Consider the following 23,989-nt stretch of genomic DNA (forward strand, 5'->3'; position numbering starts at 1 on the left):
AATAATGTAAAATGTAAACATAGTTGTGCTAAAACACTGTGATAAAACATTGTTGTGCTAAACATTGTGTGCGTGTGTGTGTGTGTTGTTACTCACCTGTCATTTAAAGTCCTGACTTGCCCAACAGCAAGCATTGTCAGGTTTCTTGCTGATCACTGGCATGCTTGTTCAGCTCCTTCAGATGTCCTCATTAGCCTCATAGCACATGTTGTGTAGTGGGATGTGTACCTAGGGTTATGGGTTTTTTGTTTTCTTTACAGCATTTTTGCTTGTCATAGTCATAAGAGCACAGGTGAGAGCATTAAATATGACTGTATTCTAGTTGAATCTGAAGAACTTTAGGTATGGTATGCAGTGAGCCCACTGTCATGGTTTTCCTGGTATACATGAAGGAACAAAACCATCAAGAACCATTTGCTTTCACCAGTAATTTTTCTACTTTGACATATCAAAATGTCAGGTGTAAAAACAGCTCAATTAACAGAGCAGCTATGGTTCAGGTGGTAAAGCAAACCATCTACCAGTCGCAAAGTAATTGAATTTATCCCTGGTTCCTACAAACCATGTTTCGAAGTATCATAGTGAACCCTGACTTGCCATCGGAGTGTGTGTGTGTCAGCTAAAAGTGCTAAGATATAAATATAACCATATGTGTGTGATTGGATAACTAGGACTATGGGCACTCAAACTGAGTAAAAATGTGCTACATAATTACCAGTCCATTCGTATTGGTGGTTAAGCTGATAATTTTTTCTTGACAACACCAGGATAAGTAATGTAATTTATCAAAATCATAAAAAAAAATCATCCTTTTGGGCTATATGTAAATCTTTTCTGCAGCTTTGGGACAAAAACAACTTTATATACTAGTCAGTAAATAGTGTTTAACAAATGGAGTGGAGTTAATTGAAATTTTCTCGGGACTATGGTACGATACAATATGTAGATTTGTGCTGTTTGGTGTCAAGTAGAAAAAAGAATGCAATGCACACAAGCAATGGATTTTTTTTTTCAATCCATTGTGGGTCTTTAGAAATAGTGCGTATTAATATTAATTTTACTCTTTGCCATTTGCCTCCAAATTAAATTATAGAGTAACTCTAGAGAGAAGTAGTTCCACGAGTTATTTTAGTTATCACACTGTGGAAAAAACAGTGTTACAGAACTCCAGACTGGGTTGTTATCAGCCTTTATTAATCCCATATACATGACCAGAGGCATCTTTCTATATCTTGTAGCGGAATCATTGAGCATCATTATCGTCTGTTGTAATCAGGGGTTAAAGTGGGCTGGAACATTTCAAAGACATTCTGGCACCTTCAGTTAATGACCAATTAAATCTGATAGGCAGGTTAATGCATATTACTGCGGAATGAGTTAATTTTTCATGTGCTGCAGTCTAGCCTTGCTTCAGTGACAGTATGGAGATTCTTGTTCGGTAATATGAAAATAACCCCATCCCACAGTCCACATACACCCTCATCGCCCTTTTCTTCTCCTCCCTGTGAATGTTTCATGGAGCAGATATAAAAAAAAGTTACTTTCTGTAGAGAAAAGGAACAAGCATCAGTGGCGTCGGATTTTAAAATCAGATACTGGATCTATATGCGAAGTGTTGCTCAATTATGTCTTTGTGAGAAGTCCTGCAAAACTAACTAGACTATACAAATTTTCTGTTATTTAAAGGTTATATCAAGATGTTGTAATGTTAATATTAGCAGTATGAGTGCAGGTTAAATTGATTAGTTCACAGTACTTTGGTGAAGTTTATAGTAATATGTTATACAGGGCTGGTCGAGAGCAGCTGTGGTGTTCATGGTCAGTGTTAGTTTACATCAAGGGTAGCCAAAATCAGATTATATTAAAGGTGATGAGTCCAAATAAATTCACTCATTAAATTCTACCTTTTATACTAGCTTTAGTATAAAAGCCACAAAAGCTTGTGAAGCATCTGCTTATATCTTGTTGAATTCAGCTAGCTAAACCCACAAAGAACAGTGACTAGCAGCCTAAGTCAAATTATCACAGCCTGTACACAAAGTAAAGCCTACCGGAGCTCACAAAGCAAGATATTATGTGACTTTCTAATCACTTTTTCCCACATTGCACCAGTGCACCAGATTTTATGATACCCCAAGCTGCTAAATCCCACTTTAACTCCTGGTTATAATGAGTGAGAAAGCAAGACAAATTATATGAGTGACAATCTCAGGTGGTAAATACTACAGGAAGCTGGCAAATGGAGGTTTGTTCTGATGCCTAAATCTCACTAAATAGACTTCTCTTTAGCTTAGAGTGACAAAAAGTGAAAAGGAAAAAACAAATGAAGCAGGAATAACAAATGTTGCATGCAAAATTCTCACCTTGAACTCGTGTGCCACTGTCAGTAGTTCAACTATCACTAGGTAGAAAGAAAGCGTCACCTGCTAGGCCTCCATTCATAGCTCATTTTCAGAGCTAGCATCCAAACGCCCTGCAGAAATGTACAGCAAATCGGAATGATGCTAAAAAATACTTTTAGTGCGATGCCACTGAAATGCACATAAGGAGCTGCTGGCCACTCAAGTGCTCATCCATGAAGCTTTAATATCAAATGAATACTGAAGATTTGAATATATCACTGCTGCTTTTAATAATGCCACAAAAGCTTATGAGAACCCAAACAAGTGAAAAGTGCTGAAAATGTTGAACTCTGTAAGATTTTGAGAATAAATGAAACTCATAGAACACTGTACAGAATGTCTGGTTTATTGGTTGTACTCATACATTTTTAAAATTACTATATGCTTCGTATCTAAAGACTCTCAGATGAACTGTACTGTCTCTAAAGGCAGACATAAGTAACGCCTTGAATACAGAGCAACTCTCACCAGCAGTGATTGTTTGACAATTCAATCTGATGAACTCTGAAAAGTAAATCTATAATTTATATAATAAAGACTTTCATAATGCCACGGTTACTAAAGCAGGATTTAACCTTTCAGGAGAATTTGCTGGTGAAGTTTTATTCCATGAGCTATGTGCTCCTGATGAGAGTTGCTTTGTTTTGCCAGAGCTCAGTCAAACTGCAGTTTAGTTTTTATTTGATAATGTTATACACCGGTGGAGGAACAACAGACACTATCAACACAGTTGTGCTTATCTTTTTTCGGTTTTTGTTTTTTTTCTGTCAAATATCAGTTTTTAACATAATCTTTTTCACAAGAACAGACTAAGTCAAATCTGTTATAAGTTTTGTATACCAACATGCTCACAATGCTTCTGAACCATTTTTTCTTTTTTTATTTTCATTTGTTGTTTTTCTGTGTGTGTGTGTGTGTGTGTGTGTGTGTGTGTGTGTGTGTGTGTCAGATCAACATACATCAAAACCGACGCCCCTTTTTGTTTCATACAGTATCTGCCGGGTCTGCCATGTTGTATTAGAATATTATGATATTCTTTGCGATTAGCAGGTTTATAAAGGCAGGAGGAAAATAAAAAGAACTGCAGTCATGTACACAGGCTTCACTTCACACAGGCAAGAAAATCACAAACTGTAATAGGTGCAATCCAAAATGATCTCAGTCAACAAACATATAATCAATTCATTCTCCCATCCTTTACATACGTCTGTCTGAAAACAAGATTGCAGTCATTCTTTATCAAAAAATTTACATTTCTAGTGAACTGAAAATCACCTCTTGTGCTTCGAAGATGAAAACTGACCAGACAAATCTACAAAAACAACAAATGCTTGAATAATGACAGACACCTTATTTGTGACTGTGATCTACGTGTAAGTTAATTAACTTTCTTTCATTTAAAATACTTTCTTGCGTGTGTTTCTGTATTACATTATATTTTTTTGTAAATTGTGCAACAACGTCTTTAGTCTACTCTAGAAGGCCACCAGGTGTCTTGGTATATGTCTCCCTCTTTGTCCGTTCAGCAACGTTTCGAATCACAGCTTATGAAAATCTGTGCTTGAAAATGCTCTTAGGTTTTCATGACAGTTGACCTTGTTGTTGAATCATCTCTAAGTAAGAAAAAAACGATGTTTTTAAACTGATGGGTAGAGTCAAACAAACAGAATCCATAAAGTCACTTCAGCATAGCTGAATATGGACAGCAAAACCCAAACTATTGCACATATTAAAATATATTAAACATATTAAAAAATTACAAACAATATGCTAAAAGCTAGACCCTCACATTACACATAAACTATGTTTGCTCTTGTGTTTTAGTTCGATGATAATTGTACCGGCAATTAAAAACACACAATTTATGGGTTAAATGTGAATCAGTCTTAAGTATGCTACCTACTCTAAAAATTTTAAATCAGCCAGAGACAAAACTGTTTTTCTGTCTATATGTATGCATGTACGTTTGGTTCACACCAAGCAAACATATACAAAGATTTATACATAAATTCTCTCACCTATGTACGCCGTGAACTGGCTTTGTACTCAGCTAATCTTGGACCGCCTTGCATTGATTAGCCAGACTATGACAAGAAGTCGTGATCTTCAGCTTTATCTTCTGGGTGTTTACGTCCACATGAAAAGAACAGTATCAGAAATTTAAGGTACGATCATAAACTTTCCCAGCTCCCCCCGTACAACTCAAATGCTAAAATACCTGATTTAAATTTGACATTTTTCCACCTTTAAGGTCATCTCCTTAGTTCCAGTACTGGTTTTAGATCACTCCTTTGACTCTCCTATCTGACCACTTGCAATGTATCCTGCTGTGAGTTCACAATGTGCCAACATCAAATCAATGTCATTAATCAAACACACAGTGTTGACGTCTTAGGTATGCTCAGAACTATGCTCACCATTTTTTAACATTGGTTAGGTTTTGTACTTTGTCCACCGGGGTTAGACAGCATTGAGTTTTAACAAGTTCCGCAGTGCTGCCCAAACGATGATCTATAAGCTCAGCCAAATTTAAATAGGGGATGGTTTGAGAATGGCAAGGTTGTGCTAAGGAGTTGTGGGATCGTATGTTTGAATGTATAATTTTTAATCAGTGTCACCCTTTTTGTCAGGCTTTTAATGCATTAGACATAGCGGCTTGATAGGTTTTATCCTAAAATTTACCCGAAAAGAAGCCACACTATCAACTCAAGTCCTCAAATTACAATTATTAGTAAGTGGTTCTTAAAGGTTGCCAGGTAAATCTGTCGCAACGATGATGTTGCACCTAAAATCTCCTTGTAGTTGCTTTGGTATCTCATATATTGCTGCAGTAGTGATGCCTACTTTTCTGCAAACACTCACTAACTACTAGCCGAGTGCAAATGGGAAACAGAGAACGTACAAATAACCTTTAAGTTATGCCTCACTGCTGCAGCTAACATGTTTCAAAAGGCACAACTTTTAATTTGAAGGCAACCATCTCCATTTTTACTTTGTGTTGCACTTTTCACAGTTTCTTTCAGCACTCGGAGATTATTTGGCAGGCATTTGTAAACAAGTCAGCGTCCTCCGTGCGTTCATCTGCTCGCAACCAAAGCAATTGCAAGGACGTTTTCAGTGGCATATCATATACCTCTTTCCAACCAGTTTCACCTACCAACCTCTATCATCTGGACTACCCACCAGTCTGGTATTACACATTTTTCCCTAATAACCTGCTTGCTAGGGTGTTATTAACTGTAGGTCTGCATGACTTGGGCTTTAGCAACTAATTTCACAGCGACTGCCATCACCCTCCAACAACCATTTGCCAGTCCGAATTTTTACCACATATAGACCCAGTAGTTACCAGATGGTCACTGCCCCAGGTCCCAGTCAAACAGTCACACGTTTCTAGGCCGTGTGAGTGGGACCTGAGACTACCATGACCCAAGACCTACTGGAGCAGTTTCTTGTGATCTTCGGACTGTATATTCTTGGGGAAAAAATCCTCAGTTTTGCTTGAGACAAATGATAAGTCAAGAACATGAAATTCTTTGATGAAAAGTTTTTTGTTGTTGTTGTGTGGGTTTAGAACTACTGTCCTGCTGCATTTTCCTGCATCTGCTAAAGGGGTTTTATACACTGTTCTTCTGAAATGGAAAATTGGATGTAAACACCCTCAAAGTACTTTTATAGTCACTGTTTCATTTCAAATCAAGTTCAGAGCCAAAACAGCAAAAACATATGACTATTCTAACACTCCATTGTATTCTGGTTGAAAATCAGCATCATAGTCGTCAGTGATTGTGACACAGATGAGTGTTCTAGAGAAGTCCATTTATGACACTGTTGTTTGGAAAAAAAACCAATATAAATATGAGATCTGTTATAGATATATCTTATATTTCCCTAATCCCTGATAGCCCAACGCTAAATGACAAAACAATAAAAACAATAATGGCTGTATTACATTAGTGTCAGTCTACTGCACATTAAGAACAGAGTAGCAGCAATGCCTCATGGATTTGCATGTTATATACAGAGAGCATAATACATTTTTCTGGTTAGGTATGATTTATGGTGTTTATTTACATATGATATGTAGCCTGGATTAACATATTTCAACTTCAACGAAAAAGATCAATGACTTCAAAATGAAAATGTAATATTCCAGTAATGTAGAAAAATAAATTATATTACTTGTATTGACATGAGGAGAATGATTGGTTTATATCTAGCACCTATTGCAACCACTTACTCTATACTATAATGAGCTTTAGCAGACATATGGTTATGACTATCCCTGGCACTCTTACTGCCATTTAACTTCTCTCACAGGAAATACATTATATGGGCAGAATAAGTGCTCGACGGTGTATTAAATTAAAGGGCATTTGATAGAAAAATAAGTGTAATAAAACATTTTAAATCATCCTTCTTATTAACATATCAGGGATTGTTTTAAATTAACTGATCTTTGACAAGTATACATTATGCATATTTTACTCTTAGTTGTGTGTGCTTTTTTTTCTTGCTTTTCAAAAAGCTGTGATTGTTTATAGATCGCACTCCTCTGCACTTTTATAACCCTCAATGATAAATGCAAGTCCACCCAAGTTTGTGTAATATAATTATTTTCATTTTCACCTCTGTTTTAATATATATGTATATATATATATATTTATTTATTTATTTTTTTAATCAAAAGGTCAATCTGAAATTTTAACAATATAAAGAAACTCATTTAGATGTATAGCTTCCTAATGCTAACATCTTTTATCACAGCTACCCAACTATTCAGAAAAACTGTGATTTTATTGAATGCCTTGACCAACACATGTACCAATTTATCAGCTACTTCCTCATGAAGGAAAATACCTTCATGACAAAAACGGAATAATTCTGTCTCATAATCAGAAGCCTTCTCATCGATGTGAATCCCTATCCCACCATTTTTAATACATATCTACAAAAACAGTGATATATAGTTATCAACTCTTCTTTTACATTTGCAGTTAGTATTGTAATAATAATGAACTAACCTGGCAATGAAAAAGTAAACGGCAGCTTTAAGTGACCAATAACAATATGAAGTCTAAAGACAAATGCCTTATAATTGCACCATCAGTGAACGTTTCTGTGCTTTTGCCATTGGCAGTAACTTTTTATTCAGCAAGGACTTTGAAGGAATAACAATCATCTTCCAAGGGATATTAACTCATGTTTTTAAATTGTGTTGCTTTAATATAGCAGTTGACTGTCTACACTGCAATACATCCCGCAGACCCTGACAGAGCCAAGTAGTAGGTAAATGAATACATGAATAATGACTAATTTTGACTGAATAGAAGAGCAGCTTGTCTTTGTCAGTAACCCAAGAGCTTCATTAGTAATTGTAAACAAGAGTTACATCTATCAGCTCCATCAACAGACTCTATCATCAATAACTATTGATTAGCTTGTCAACAGTCAGTGTAGAAGGCATCTGTCTGTGTTCACTGGGTAAGCAAATACAGCAGTCCCCTTTCATCCTTTCCATATTTATTGTGCCATATTAAGCGTAGTTTAAATGACACCGTGCTTGATTGCTCTGTGTGTCAGTATGTGAATAAAAGTTTGACTGCTTTGTTCATTTTGGAATGTAATTATGCTGCAGTGAATATGATTTTCAGTACATGGGAAAAAATGTGTATGTGTGTGCTATATTTTTATTGAACTTCACTGAACCTCTGGTACCTTCACTCTTCTGCTTCCCCTTCACACAGTAATGTGGGTATTGCTCTACATCTAACCAACATTGTGAAGATCTATGCAAAAGTTACTTGCTGATAAAACTGTGCCTACACCAGCTCGGAAGTCTCCAGAAGTTGTTTAAAAGTAATTAACCCAGCTTTTCATGCCATCCTGTCATTAGACATTTTTGCGTGCATTTATAGTGAGAGCACTGTTTGAACAGTATGAAGTGTTTTTGGGTCCCATGTGGACTTATGTGTGACCTCTAGGCCACCCGGGTGCAAACAGACACAAAACACGCACACTCACATAAACACACACATCTAAGGAGCTTGGAAAGAAAACCTTTCACCTCTCATCCAAGAAGCTTCTTCAGTTTGACACTTCTCGCTTTTCTTTCAACCTCCTTAGATTACCATGACCTGGATGACTGAGAACCTTCACAGACATAAACACATACAATCACATACAAGACCAGTGCTTATCTGCTTTGACTAAAACCGTGGCTCTTGCAATGGTTTTTCAGTGAATGATGACCGATTACAGCATGTGCAGTCCAGCAGCCATCAATAGCCCCAAGTGTAGCCATCAGCAAGCCTTCTGGTGGTTGATCATTTCATGGACATTGTCTTTATCCACTTGTATTGGTCCTCTGGGATAAATTATTCAAAGTTCTGAAGGCATTCAGTAAGTTACAGCACACCTACAGTACATACAGTAGGCCTAATCTACATAAACACACATACAGAGCCTACTACCATACATACGTCAATAATAGAACAGTCTCTTTTTTCTTTATCATTCCTTCTAGCTTCTGTTTAGACTCTCAGCGCACTGGCATAAAAGTAAGGTTTCTTCCAGAAACTTGATTTAAATAAGTTTAGTGTTCTCTCCCCTTTGTTGCAAAATTTATGATCAAAAAACACTTGAACTGATTCTTGGCCTCATGTGTTTGCTCCTTCAGCTGTGTTTCCTGCCTCAGAGACGATATTTTCTCAGCAGGTCAGCCTGCCACATGTACTTCCTCTCAGGGAACCTCTCTGGGATCTTAATCTTGCGGAAGTCTTGAATGCACTTTTCCAACTCTTCCTCAACTGTGAGCTTCTCTTTTGTGGGCCTTTTCTTGCAGCTGCTGGTGTCACGGGAGCTGGCTGTAAGAGTGCGCAGCAAGTCACTCTTGCGTCGTTGTTCAGACTGCTGGACCATGGTGACAGGGCCCTTTTTCAGCGGCCTGTCCAGGGTTTGGACATTGGCACGGGGATGCGACTGGCGACTTACTGGGCCACAGATGACTGTTCCCTGGGGAGAGCTGGCCTCTGACTGGCTCTCAGAGCTAGAGGTGGAGAGCTCATTAAAGGAGGTGCCGCTCTCGCCCTCGCCGTCACCTTTGTGGTTCTTGCAGCAGCAGTCACATGGAGGGGACGACCAACGTGATGGACCACCTGGAGAGAGAGGGAAGCAGAGCGGGAGCTAATATTAGATGCTACTTTTTCCACCTTTTCTTTTCTTTTAAGACCAATCATTGTGAAGAGAAAAATGAGACAGTGGCACAAAGAGTGGCACAAATTACAGAGACAGGAGAAGAAAGGAAAAGTAACAAGCGCTACAGACAGACAAAGACGAAAAGTCAGCTAATGCCAAATGGCAATCACATTAGGACAAAGTGACATGACATCGGGGACAGCTGGCTGGCCTCCAGTCATAGAAGTGAGTTGGCTGACTATGTGACAAGCTTGTATTGTTCAGAGAACTACCCTCATAGATTCACACTGTCATATGAAACAAGTGGAGGAGCTAAAGCCTTTTGAAAACAGACAATGAAGGTCCAGATTTACACGTGGTAGCCTACATGTATTCATACTAAAAGAGTAGGAAGAAGAGCCAGGACAATAAACAATCATCTACACTGCAAATATGTGTGTAACCGAGGAAGAAAAAAAAACAATGTGAGCAATGGTCAGTTTTAAGACAAACAAATAGCAGATTGCACAAGTTTGATTCCCCTGAAATGTGTAGTCTTATTTGCCATCATACTGTATTAATCTCTTTAACAATGAAACCAAGGGACAATGCACAGTTGTGGTTAGTTTAAACAGTGAAAACCACAATTAAACCAAATTTATGTAGCACATTGGAATCAATGTGAACCAATCTACATCAATAAAGTGCAACTTATATGTAGACACATTGTATTCTGGTTATATTCCTATATAAAAAGGAGATTTTACAACACCAGTTTAGCTCAGCGGGTTAGCAGGTGCCCATCTGCTGTGTGGCCAGAGACCAGCAGCCTGGGTTTGAGTCTGACCTGTGGCCCTTTACTGCACGTCTTCTTTACTGTCACTATCCAATAGTGACCAAAAAATAACATTAACCTCCTAAGACCCAAACTCTTCCATGGCATGCGTTTTTTAATTTCTCTTTGATATTTGGGTTGATTGGGACCTGATGAATGTAAAAACAAAGTATTACCAGATTTTTTTTTCCTACTTTTTGTTTCTAAGAAAAATGAGAGCCACATATGAGGATATTCATTTAAAATTTCAATAGAACAGTTGCAGTATAATTTTCTCGTAAGTGGATATCAGGCCCTTGTAAGGCAAGGCAAGGCAAGGCAAGGCAAGGCAAATTTATTTGTATAGCACAATTCAACAACAAGGTGATTCAAAGTGCTTTACAGAGACATTAGAAACAAAAACAGATAAAAAGCATGATTTAAAATTGATTAAAACAAGCAAACAAACTAACTAAACACACACATTTCACACCTGTTCGCGCGATCTGAACCCTTATCGTAAGGGGAGCTACCAGTCCTTCTGTGGACGAGCTACTTTCTATTTTAAATTCCCTGAATTTAAAATACTCTCTAGACCCAGTCTAGACCCAGCTGGAGAGCAAGATTTAGTATTTTGGTGTAAATAACCCAAAATGTAATGTCCACTAATGTGGACGCCAGGTCCTAGGAGGTTAAAAAAATAGGTTCTAAGAATCTATAAAGAAAATTCTACTTTAAGTCAAAGTTTTGGCCTGACTTTGAATGCAAGCAGTGATTTTGAAGGTGAATTTCTGTGTATATAGATGGCAGCAGACAACAGATTTTTGGTGATTTATAATACTTGTTTGTTCCATTATCTCCAGCGGACTGCATGTAATGGCAAACTGCAGACAGTCTGACACCGTTTTATTGCCATTTTATAATTGTCTTAATGCACATAGACACTTTGAAGCCAGGAACTGACAGTGAGTGCTCTCAGACCTGGTCCTTATCTTTGAAGTAACCATGTCAACCCTGACTGACAACCACCAAGCCATGTCTCATTGTCAATCATGGCAACAAAATTGCAAGTTTATTGTACTCGGTCATAATAATTTTTGTTGTGGTGTGGTATACATCCACTTTTTTCCCTGGTGTGACTGTAGCATGAAAGACCCCATATTTAGTATTTCCTCTTTCGCCTTTTTGTGCATTTGAAAGCTCCACAAAGTTACGGGTCCAAAACGTGTAACTTCTCACTTTCTGTCATTGTTTCTGTTGTACAAAGACAAATCTTCATGCACTTCATGAACTAAAATCCAAGTTGACTTTTATTATTATTATTTGTTGGAAAATTGTTAGTTAGCGATGCTAGCCACTTTGCATATGGCTAACATTACCTTTAGCTTTGATGGATTCCTGTGAAGAATGCTGCAAAGCTAAAGAGCTATCAGAAACTGTAGAAACTTTAAGATAATTTAACAATGAATATTGACTGGATGTGGGTTATTGTATTTTCCTGCTTTGTTTTGATTTACTCTATTTTAAGCTGATGTTGTTTGAAACACGTATTAAGAAAATTGTGGAGTTTATTAGTGTTAATGGGGTTAAGCGAGCGGTCTCACATAATTGATCGACTCCAGAATGGAAGCAGTTGCTCAATCTAACCTCTGCGAGAGCGTACAATAACCTGAAACACTCAGGAACCAGAGCAGTGCCACACCTCTCCCTGCAGGAAGCAGCCATTTATTTTTCATGCTAACCTCCTGAATAATTGAACGGGTATCTGTTGCTGATGGACTTCTCTCTGTTTAGCGAAGGGAGAGATCAAAACCCCCGAGGCTAACACACACATGCCCCCACCTCCCTTTCTGATTTTGAGCCCCACCCCTCACCTCCCCTCAGCTCCACACACAAGCTCTGACAGGACTCAGCTTTCCACGCATCTTCTGCTCATCACATTCAATAATACCATTGTTTCTTTTCATGCTGCTGAGCATTTCACTTCAAACAAGATTGTAGAAGACTATAAATAACTCTGCTTAAAATAAATGCCCCCCTGCTTTTAATTCCCTTTATACTCAGCAGCATACTTGGCTCGTTTCTAGACAGCAGAATGGAAAACAATTGATCCATCCAAGATTTGTTCCTTCTATTGTTCCTCATAAATAGTCACAACTCATCATAACTACATTTTTGTGAGTATAGTTAGAATAGAAATTTATAGTAGAAGTTATATTTTGCTGTGTATGTTGTAAACAGCTTTGACACTGAATCCAAAGCGCACACCCAAATACACTGCTGCCTGCTGTATATTAAACAAAATTCACCTTTCAAAGTCCTTGACAGAAATGGAACACAACACTCTACCAGCAGTGAATCTCTTTAATTACCACTGGCATTTAGAGATTTAAACTTCCATGCACACATTCACAGAAAAGATAGAACATGTGATATTTCATTTCAACTTGCAGTTTTACAGGTATAAACACAATTAGAATGAGATCAGAAGAAATAAAAAAGATGCACTCTTGGCTGCAACGTATAGGATTTAACCCCATGATAGCCATCTCGTCCCAGCTTTTTTACTGGACACATGAGTTAATTTATGTCACTCTGAGTGAAAGGCTCCCCCCAATCAATGAGATGCAGGCTTGTAATTGGTGACATGAAAAATGGTCTTATACCCTGGAGAATTGTCAAATCTGCTAGTAGCCAATCTGCCTGTCCACATAAATTTAACACAATGGGTACCACTGTTACAACAAATCAGTAAAACAGCGTGTCGTGTGTGTGTTTGTGTGTGTCCCTGTGGCTTTGCGTCTGTGCATTTGATATATGACATTCTGTTTAATCTTTGGCATTTGGTAATTATATCCAGGTCTATTTAGCTTTTTATCCTGTAAGTCTTGACATTGACATGCTGCTTTAATTCACAGGTATTGTGAGTAGCTATTAGCCTCGCAAACATTAAAGACTACAAGGAGGAATCTGATTTATCACTTTGACTAGCTGCATTTCCTGTCAAAGCTTTTACTTCAGAGAGAAATTGGTTGGCCAAAAAATCTAATTGAAGACACTGCTTATAAGAACTTACAAGAACAATCCAAACCCTGGTCATCGAAATTAAGGAAATAAATTCACGGTATGTCTCTTATCGTCACGTGAGCACTGTAATTACATGTAATTACATTACTTTCTCCTTTTTTGCACTTGCTCCTAGCCATTGATTTGTATTACATATGTAAACTACATCTTTGCATCACACTATAAAAACTTGCCAGTGTAACTGATCCAAGCCCATTGTCACAACCCTGTGAGGTCAGACTTCATTCATATAGAACTGGGTTAATATTTCTGTTAATTCTCTGTTAATACCACCATCATTTATGTTTTTTTTTTTTCAATGAGTATTGCACTGATTTCCATGTTTTCTCTGATCTGCAAATAAGAGCAATCTCATTTACCTTAAGTGTGATATCTCAGATGCCCTCAGTCCAATTTTGCATCACCATAGATGCATTTTGACAGTGTGTTTTAAAGCTTCAAAATTTACACTGATGGAAGCGTTATAATTAAAGGTCAAGGTTTTAGTGTTTGAAAGGCTAGAGCTGCTACACAAACTGATTTTAATTATACTGGGTAGGAGTGATTCATCTTGTTGCTGAGTGTCCCAAAGGATGCTTGCATCCATCACTCAGGTTAAAATTTGTAATTAAAAGTTTGCTTGTTCTTTTTTGCCTGAGGTTGTCTGAACCGTACGAGCTGAGATAAATATCCTTGCATCATCTACCTAATGAGCAATGACCATGTAGAGTGAGTCTTTAAGCCAATGGTGTGACCTATTGTAATGTGATGACACCTGTGCTGTATAACGGGTGACCTTGCATGAGTTGTATTCAACTCTAACCTAATTTCATCATACAAAAAGGCCAGGTACGATTATTGTCACCTTAGATGAGTTAAGTTAGTGAGACGTTCTCTCCATGGTTACATGAAACTCTTCTAAATGAGCCTCGCTGTCAAAACCTAACCAGAGATTCATGTATTCCCACCTATCCCAGCTGTTACAGGACAGACCAGTCTATTTCAGGGTCAGCTGACCCAACATTCATATCTTTAGATTGTGAGAGGAAACTAGACAAAAGTTGTCAAGTCCACACAGAAAGGCCAGCTGGTGGATTTGTGCTATAGACCTGGAGGTGACAGTGCTACCCACATGCCACCAAAAGAGAGAAGAACAGAAAACATCTTCCATTCAGTTTTTTTTTTCAATCCACATGAAAATAAAAGCAGAAAATTATACTTTTAACTTTGTTGAGGAAATAATAAAATAGGTTAGGCCTATAAATTAGACTCACTAACAGGACAGAAAGAAAACTACTAACTTTATTTGTACCAAAATAATACAAATTATCATGTGCATTTTCAACACTTCTCTCACCGTAAAATATTTGAAGTGGTGTCAGAGTCGTGGTGCTGGGCACATCTTAAGGCTGATTTATAAAATCCACTCTTTACACTCAATTAATTCATGTAGCTGTGGTTTTCACAGAAGATAGACACAGAAATAGAATATGCAATACAATGTGTAGTATTAGAGTCCAGCTGCACAGTTAGATCAAAAAACAAAAAAAAATTAATTTAATTAAATTAAAAACAGGTCATAGAGGTGGCCATGTTACCCAGTATAAACTCATATCCTGGGTTGAGTTCGTGAATTAGAAGTGCCTCGAGAAAAGGGCCTTGATCGCCAAACAGCTCCAGTGACAGACAGTAAAACTGTTGTGTTATTGAGCCTCTTCTGATTGTGTTAAACTAATAAATCGAAAGCAGAGAAATTTCTGTTATTTCCTCAAAGGTACCTTGGGTTAAAAAGAAATTTGTTTTCAGTAACGCCGACTCAGATATAAGTCACAAAATATTATCTTTAAACCATGCACTCCTTCAGTCAGTTGAAGCATGTGTAATCCATGAGACAAGTAAATATGTATGTAAATGCTATCTATATTATCCTGTGCAGTATATGTATGGCATTGTGTGAACTAATGTAAGCCTCATTCATACATTGCTTCAGGGCTGAGTGCATGATGGTGTGTGCTTCTGTTAGTGCAGATAGAATTCCGTACTTTGTGTGTTAATGCTAATAAGTAACATGCAATATATGATATACTGACTGTGTGTGTGTGTGTGTGTGTGTGTGTGTGTGTGTGTGTGTGTGTGTGTGTGTGTGTGTGTGTGTCTGAGGGAGAGAGGTATACATCAACAGTTCACATGCCCGCCTTTGGTCATCCCTCAGTGTGTAAGCGATATTGGCCTTGGAACTAATATCTGTACACTGTTGGGCAGAAAAGGGGATTCTGGTGTCAGGGCGGGCTCCCATTCAAGTCATCAGAGGTGTCAGGCTGTCAGCTATGCCTCTGGCCAGAGTCACTCAGAACACACACTGCTTCGGGTGTGTGTCTGCAGGAGACGTATTCTATGTGAAGCAGATGATTTATGTGATCTCGTGTTGTTTCTTTTCTGGGCAGGTGGGCAGGAGGTCGGACCAAAGTCTAATGACTGTCACATGGTATTACATGCACACACAAACACACAGTGCTTCCTGACAGGTGCCTGATGTATTAATCTCAGCAGGGCCCTCCACAACTTGTGTTAGCTCTGGCCAGTAAAAAGACTGAGCTTGTCACAGCACAACCAGCACATATAAAATGAAATTAATGTACTTATTACTAATCCATACATTATCTATAATTTATTTCCAACAGCTATTATTTAAAAAGGCTTGCTCATTTTCTTTGTCAAGCAGAATTACAACATGTTTTCTAATGTGGTTTTGTCGAAGGGTCCAGTAATTATGTTTTAACAGTTAGGGTGGTCATGCAAGCATACAGTACTGTGCAAGATGACCTCATACTGCTTAATGTTGATATCTGGAGCTTTGTAGAGAAAAGTCCATGACTGATAGTATTCCAATGTGTGTTTTTCTACCCAGGTATGCTTTAACTGCAAAGGCAGTCTGTTCAGGATCATTGTCATGCTGAGAAATGAAGCTGGTGCCAATCAAATGCTCTACAGATAGTATTGCATGGTGGATCAAAATCTGACAGTACTTTTCTGTGTTAATAATTCCATCAATTTTGACAAGATCCCCAATATCACCGGCTGAAATACAGCTACAAACCACAACATCTCTCAGTTTCTCTGTCAGGTCTTTCCTGGATTATCACTAAAAGAAAAAGAAAAAGAAAAAAAATTCTGAAAATGGTACAAAGTACAAGGACTAAACTAAAGATGTAGTCGATTTCCTAAGAAACACATTGGAAGCCCTTTATAAAGCCTGGAAAACTACTTCTGAAGACCACTTAAAAAAATTACAAAAAACTCTGGCTCCTTGGAAGCAAAATATGAGGAAATAAGGGGTGACTCAAGACTTTGGCACACTACTGCAGTATAAGCTGAGATATTCTAAAATAGAACATTACCATATATGCCTAATCATTTTTCATGTAATTTGTCTTTACTGAGAAAATCTTAGTTGGCATTTTGCACACCGCACTCAGTGACAGGTGGTGCTTCATCACCCTGATGAAGAGAAGAGCAGTCCAAAAACACATAAACATACTTTAAAATGTCTCTAACAGCCCATGCAGCAGCATTCAGTGCCATTGTTTCCAAATATGCGTGACATGTTCAAACAGCCTCGGATATTTACCCAAATATGCTGGTTTGAGAAAATGCAAAATACAAATCTGCTCTTCTTAAACAGAGCTCCAAGCACACAAGGCAGAGGCTGCTGGAGTATTTGGTGGTCATAAAAACATGAAAGGACTTTTTAATGACTCTTGAATGAGCAGATAGAGACATGCTGCACATTCATTTTGGAGCCTTTGGAGCCAATAAGCCTTCTCTTTTAATTCGTTTTCTTGTTGTATTTCCATTTTTCTCTGCACTTCCTTCCCTTCTCTCCTTCTCTTGCCATTCCTCCCTCCTTTACTCTCTCTCCTAAAGCCTGTATCGATGGGTTGGCGCATCAGTGGAAGTGTATGGACGATTGCCCTCTGATTGATTTCTGTCATATAGCCTCTCAGCACTGGGAGGCTGTTCACTGGAGATAAATGATGTTGGCACAACAAAAGCAAATAAACCTCTTCTATCTATCACTCCCTCACTCTGTCAGTTTTTTCTGCCTCCCACCTCCCCTCTGCTGTCTGCATCACTCTGTTTCTGTGTCATGCTCCGTACCTGGGTCTCTCTCTCTCTCTGTCCTCCCTTTGCTTTATTAGTTCCCCCGCCTTCTTCTATCAGTCTTTCTGTCTCAGAATAAGGCTTCTGCTATTTCCATAAGTTGTTGTAGTATTTTGTTTATTCTCTCTAATTATAGTGCTTCGCACCACATCTTGGCATGTCAGCTGCCCCTTGACAAAAGGTTTTCTGTCAGATACCTGTATGGTTCCTCAAGTTTTCTAATGGAGCGCTTCAGTGAAGTGTTACAGCCAAGTTACTTAACAAACAACAAACAAATGATTAAATCTTTATGGAATTATAACAGCAGAAAATACATGAGCAGCTCAAAATGAAAACTCACTCATTCGAGTTGAAACACATTAATCACAGTCATTTTGACTGAGATTGTAATTTTACACATTATGTCTTTAAGGGGTATTTTAACAAGGAACTGCCCCAACAAGTTCTTTTGGTGTACCCACCTCCACTCCTCCTCTTACATCTCTTCTAATTCTGTTTGGTTAAAGTTTTCAGAAATGCCTGAATGCTTCTAGTTGAATTCTCTTGAGAAATGGGAGTCAGAATGCATCATGGTCACACCCATTAATCTTTTGTGATGGATGTTCCTCTGTATGAAAGTTGAGCACTGGTACAAAATGGAAGCGACGTCAAAGACTGACAGTGACGGCTTGCGAGTCGTTTGGAACGGCCCTGTGCTCTAATCGTCTCTGAGATCATTTTAATTTTGCAAACTAAACTTTTTTTACTTTAACTGAGACCAAAATATAGTCAGCCGAGGCAGTTTTTGGTGTCTAGAGCATGAAGAACATTATGCCAAATAGCAAGTAGGAGTAATGCAATAATGAACTGTGTGTAATATAGCACTGTAATGTGCTATATTACACACACTTATTGTGTATGTGTGTTTTTTTAATATGATGCATGGATTCATCCATGTAATTCGATCACAAACTCAGCCGTTTACTTTCACTCAGTGTCAGATAATTTCCTCACAAGAGCACTCAAATAAGCTGAAATAATCCCACAAAGTTGATTCAGTTCATCTGGATGCAGCGTTTTCCATGAGAGAAATGTTCCATCACTCATCCAAGTCACTTATTCAGTCTCAGCTGACTGCCGGTTTCCCCAGACTGCATATCGACTGCATAACGAAACTAGCACCATTGCCTAACAATGAGTCACAAGATCAGTTTCGTGATTATTAATATGCAAATTATTATGACTACTGATCAGTGGCCATGAGTGCTATTCACAGAGAGTGCTCTAATGGCAGCACGGTACAATGGTGAATCTCTTCCTCAGTTCAGATAAGTTGTTCCCTTCTTCCATGCATGATCTCCGTGCACCTTGCAGGAGCTTTCCTCTCCTCAGGAACTCTCTGCAGGAGGGGGAGACACAGGAGAGGTGGAGGAAGATCTCAGCCTGGGCGTCTATTGTCTCATGTAGTCTGGAAGATGAATGGATGGTGGGGTGGGTGCAGTTTTCTCTGTGGTGGGGTTGGGTGGACTGTCCCGGGCTCTGTGGGGCCGGGGGGCGCTGCTGCGCTGGGCCCCGGTCTGGATGGGCCTGGGCCCCCTTTCCCTGGCGGGTCGCGGAGTATGGGAGTGCCTACTGGGGTCAGCGGGGGAGCTGGCCCCAGGGAGGGGTCACCTGCCCCTCCCTTCCTTCCCTCCCCATCTCCAGCTGCCTCCCTCTTCCCGCTCCACCACAACCACCCACACATGTAGGGCCTTGGAGTAGGGGTATGTCACCAGGGTGCAGAGGAGGCTACCCCCCCCCCTGTCCCCTTCTGGCTGCCTCTGCCTCAATTTTATCCCACAACTTAGACATTCACATTACTCACACTCTCATTACGCATACATATAGGATCTTGGGGGTGGGCACGATACACGGAGTCCAAATTACCATCAGGGTGTACACCCCACCCCTGGCGTCGTTGCCCACCTCTCAATTTTGAATACATGTAGACATTGAGGGCTAGCAGGAGGGACTATGCGCTTACCTGCTGCTCTCTGGTAGGTAGCTCCATGCCCTCCTGGGTTTTAATTGCACCTTAGAACACACATGCATCAACACTACAATGAGCGGGTGGAGGGAGGTTTGGAGTCTTCTCTCACCCCCGTTCTCTGCGGCCTGCTGGAGCGGGGGGGCTAGGAGGAGGAGTTGGCCGTCCGACTGCGGTCTGGAGTGTGGGGCCTCCCTGCTGCTGCGGAGTCGGGGCGGTCTGCCTCTCCCCACCGCAGGGAAAAGGGTAACACCACCTGGGTCTGGGTGCAGTTCCCCCCTCCAGGGGCAAGGGTACCTAGACCCGGTTCGTAGAGTACGCTTGGGGAGTGTGATTGTGTGTACAGCGTCTCTTTATGTCTGTCTCCATGTTGGTTGAGTGTGGAGTAAGTGCATATGAGAGCATGAGGGTGGGAATGGATGTTTGTGTCTGTGTGTGCCTGTATGTCTGTGTCTATATGTCAGGTTGGGTATCAGACGCCACCTCTCTGGGGACATCTCAGGCCCTCCAAGGTTTGGAGGCCTATCTCCACCCACCACCACTTCCCCTGCCAGTGGCGGACTCCCTCAGGTGTCGGTGCGTTGGTGGTTCTTTGTGTCTGGGGGTGGGCGTCCGGGTACACACCGGCTCACTCCTTGGCGGCCGCTTATCGGGGCCTGGAGCCTGGGGCTCGCTCGGGCCACTTCGGAGGTGGGGTGCCCCCGGCCTCTCGGCCTGGGGCTCGGTCACTCAGGCACAGCTGGCTGCCGGCGGAGCTCACGGGCGCGTCACTGCAACTCCCCTGGCTTCTGCTCCGCGGCTGCTGAGTGAGCCCTCATCTGGGACTCTCCTCAGCTCTTACTGGGACAGTGGCGCGGCTGCCCCTCTGTTGGTCTTCCTTGGTCTCTTGTGTTCTGGGGGCCTCTGGATGTCTGGAGTTTTGATCTCCTCCATACCTGCTTCATGCCCTGGAGGACGGGGCTGTGGCTCCCCACACTCCCTAGCAGATCGTTAAATGGAGAAACCTTTGGAATGCAAGCATGCTGATCCACACAGGTATGCACACAGGTGTACACACGGGTATTCACAGACGCGGACTACAGCTTTCTTGGCTGCTGCCTCAAAGCACATTGTGCGCTGTCTATCTTGCGTGCTGCACAATATCGTTTATTATTTAGTATCTACTGATATCTACTGCTAGCTAGTTTATTGTGATGGTGCCGTTTTTTTTTTTTTTATTATTATGTTGCTCTTTGTTGTTTGCTTTCTCTTCTGTTTTTTTTCTCCATACAGGTGACCCAGGTGTTTTGTTCTTTTTTTTTTTTTTTTTTTTTTTTTTTTTCTTTCTTCCCCCCCTTCTCACCGCTCTCTTCTCCCATTGGTTTTCTTTTCTCTCCCCCTTTCTTCATTCTTCCTCCCTTTCCTATCCTCCGTCCCTGTCTGTCCCGTTTGTAGCAACCTGGAAAAAAATAAATCATAATTCTAATACGGTTCAATCAAATGATCCAATATGGCAAAGGCCATGACGCTCACTTGGTAACATAATCCGCTTGGGCATCTTTTCTGGGCCTAAGACAACTAATTCTGATGGCTATAGATCCAAACGGGACACACAAAAAAAAAAAAAAAAAAAAAAAAAGATCTCCGTGACTCCCCGTCCAGGTTGTGCAGGTTCTCATCAGTGAAAAAGTGGCTACTGGCGTGTAAGTAGACTGTGGATCTTTAGCTGGACAAGGTGGCTCTTATATGTTGTACCACCCATTAGCATTGGTTGTTTTCCCAGGTGTATAATTTACAGCAATCCTCTTGGCATTTAACTGCGTACGCTATATTGCTCTGTTTGTGCCAGGGATCTTGATCCTTGGTGTTGATCCATTTTTGGCATATTGTGTTTTGGGATTTTGAGGCCACCAAGATGTTGTTTTTTGTAAATATGTGTCCCATTCCTTTCCTATGAAAAACACTGGGTACATGAACCAAATACACTGAGCCAAATAAATTATTGATCATGCATCAAGACAACACACCCTGGCTGATTGGGATCCACACCCAGTTTCACACCTTGGCTCAGGCGATTAGAGGATCATCAGGGGGTCCTTTTGTCCCTCTGTGGAGGGATACTCCCACTAGGTTTAAATCTGGGACTCTCCACCATTTGACCTTAGAACTGAAGAAGCTTCTCGGATGAGAGGTGAAACGTCTTTAAGCAACTTAAAGAAGTCCAGACGCTTTTCTTTGCAAGCTCCTTTGACTACGATGACCTGGATGACCGAGAACCTTCACAGACAACACACCATAACAGTGGGAGCAGCTCACAGCTGAAGATATTGACGTGTCAGCAGCCTAACTTAAAGGCAAATAAAGCTTAAACTGCTGTAAGTGCTTTAAAACTTGCAACGTAGTGACAATAACCGGTGAAGTGTCACCTTCAATCCATGCTGATACTTTGTTTTTGCGTGTTTTGATTTCTAACCATTTACATGTCTTTTCAGAAATGTAAAATAAATACAACCTATAAGCTAAATGTACCATTCGGAATAAAAATGTTAAATACCAAATGTTTACTTATGAGTAGTATGCAGACACTTGTATTAGATGTTTTCTTTTCTAAAGCTCTACTGGGAAAGTTTGGCTTAACACGAGCTTCACCAGGCACGCTGAGTTTTTAAAATAAATGCCTTTTCCTTTCAGCTAGCCCTCGAGTTCATGTTTCTCTACAATTGAATTGGTTGGAATTTCAGTCTGTCATGGTCACTGATTTTGCTCTCCGGGTTTTAACTTTAGGTTTTTTGCACTGATTAATGTTAAATGTTTTCTGTTTGGTGTCTCTGTTGTTCTAATGTTGTAAGTATTTGAATTACTGCTTTTCCGATGACTATTTTGATTTCGTTATCATTAAAGTATCTTGAGCTAAAGTTGTATTTATGTTTTTGTGTCCAGTGTTCGTGGAGATTGAATTCCTGTTAAGAAGATTTGCTTTTCTTGTGTTAGTTTTTATCCTTGGCTCTTTCATTCAGCTTCAGTTCCCACTTTGTGTTTGCTATTTGTGTTTCGTTCTGGCTGCATCTCTTCACTTGGCTTAAGTACTCTGCTCTCCGTTTCCTTTTGGATTTACGTTTTGATTTAGCTATTATGGATCACTTTTTGTTGCACCTCCAGCATCCTGTATTTGGGGTCTTAACTAAACACTAAATGCAAATATATGATACTGTGCATAACCGTGCGGTATTCATGCAAGACAGATTATTTTGGCACAAAGTTTCAAGACTGCAATTCGGACTGCAGGCTTAGGATGCTGCATATCGTTCTCTCTTTTTTTTCTTTTTCTTTTTTTTGTTTGTGCCATTGGTCCACCCGATGAAAATGGATCATATATTTTAGTGCACAATGTCACAAGGATAAATTACAAGTGTCTGTATCAGAAGGCCTACACTGCCACGCTCCCAAGAACATCAGCAATCAGGAGACAAGTGGTTTGAACTGCTGATAATTTATTATATAGTTTAAAACTGAATTACTAATGTTTCTCAACCCAGTATTACTGCAATCTCTGGGAAAGTAGAGATTATATAACTGAGGCGATCCAAGCAAAAACAAAGCTAAGAGAAAGTAAGAGTTTGCTCTTCCTTTGAGCATCAAACCGATCTGAGGCACCATAGAGAATCAATCAGAAAAGAGGGAAAATGAGACTCTGGCTGCACTCTTTGCGATTTTCTGGGGATGTGAGTCTATTTTCTGGTTCAGAGTTGGTATCACTGTTATATAGTGTATGTTATTTTAGCTCAAAAGCTCAGACAAATGCGTTTTTGGATCCACAAGTCAGTCGGCTTTTCATTGTTAGTAGAGAAGCTTCTGGTGCTCTCATGGCTTCCTAAGAAAGTTCAGTCCCTTAGAAACTAAGTAAGTAATTGTTTTCCCAATCACCTTTAGGTGACAAACATAATCCCTGGCCAAAATATTTACAATACTGATTTTTTACAGTGTTTATTTTTTTTGCTGGGTAATTGCTGTCAACGTGTTTTACTATTACATCTAACTTAATTTATAAGTTTTACAAGAAGCACATATTTAAATGAAGAGTTTCTGTCTGGTTAGATGTTTTAAAAATATGTGCACAAGATTTTTTTTTTTCTTGGCTCCATGCGGAGGTCAATAGAACAACAATTACAGTTGGCAGTGATTCAGCATCTTGCTCAAGGACAGTTCAGCGTGATAGATGCTGGTCAAGTCAGGAGTCCGGACCTGCAGCAGCCTGCTTTACATCTCTGTCTGGCTATTAGCTGTGGGAAGAAGCTTGGTTGGTCAGATATTGATTAAACTCTTCCTGGCCCCAGGAATGAGCTCTTGGTAAAGATGTCAGCTGTCAAATGAAAATTCAGCATATTC

At 39.8% G+C, this 23,989-nt stretch overlaps 1 protein-coding gene across 1 annotated transcript in view; it reads right to left on the reverse strand.

The window, feature by feature from the left end:
* Positions 1 to 3,319: 3,319 nt before the first annotated feature.
* Positions 3,320 to 23,989, reverse strand: part of kctd16b (potassium channel tetramerization domain containing 16b) — a 93,172-nt gene continuing 72,502 nt past the window's right edge. The window contains exon 2 of the mRNA XM_040032161.1: positions 3,320 to 9,559. Coding sequence (XP_039888095.1) covers positions 9,096 to 9,559 — 464 coding nt within the window. The 3' untranslated portion in view covers positions 3,320 to 9,095. The remainder of the gene's footprint in view (positions 9,560 to 23,989) is intronic.

The sequence above is a fragment of the Simochromis diagramma genome, unplaced genomic scaffold (genome assembly GCF_900408965.1).
Source record: "Simochromis diagramma unplaced genomic scaffold, fSimDia1.1 OVJJ01000216.1, whole genome shotgun sequence".
NCBI lineage: Eukaryota > Metazoa > Chordata > Actinopteri > Cichliformes > Cichlidae > Simochromis > Simochromis diagramma.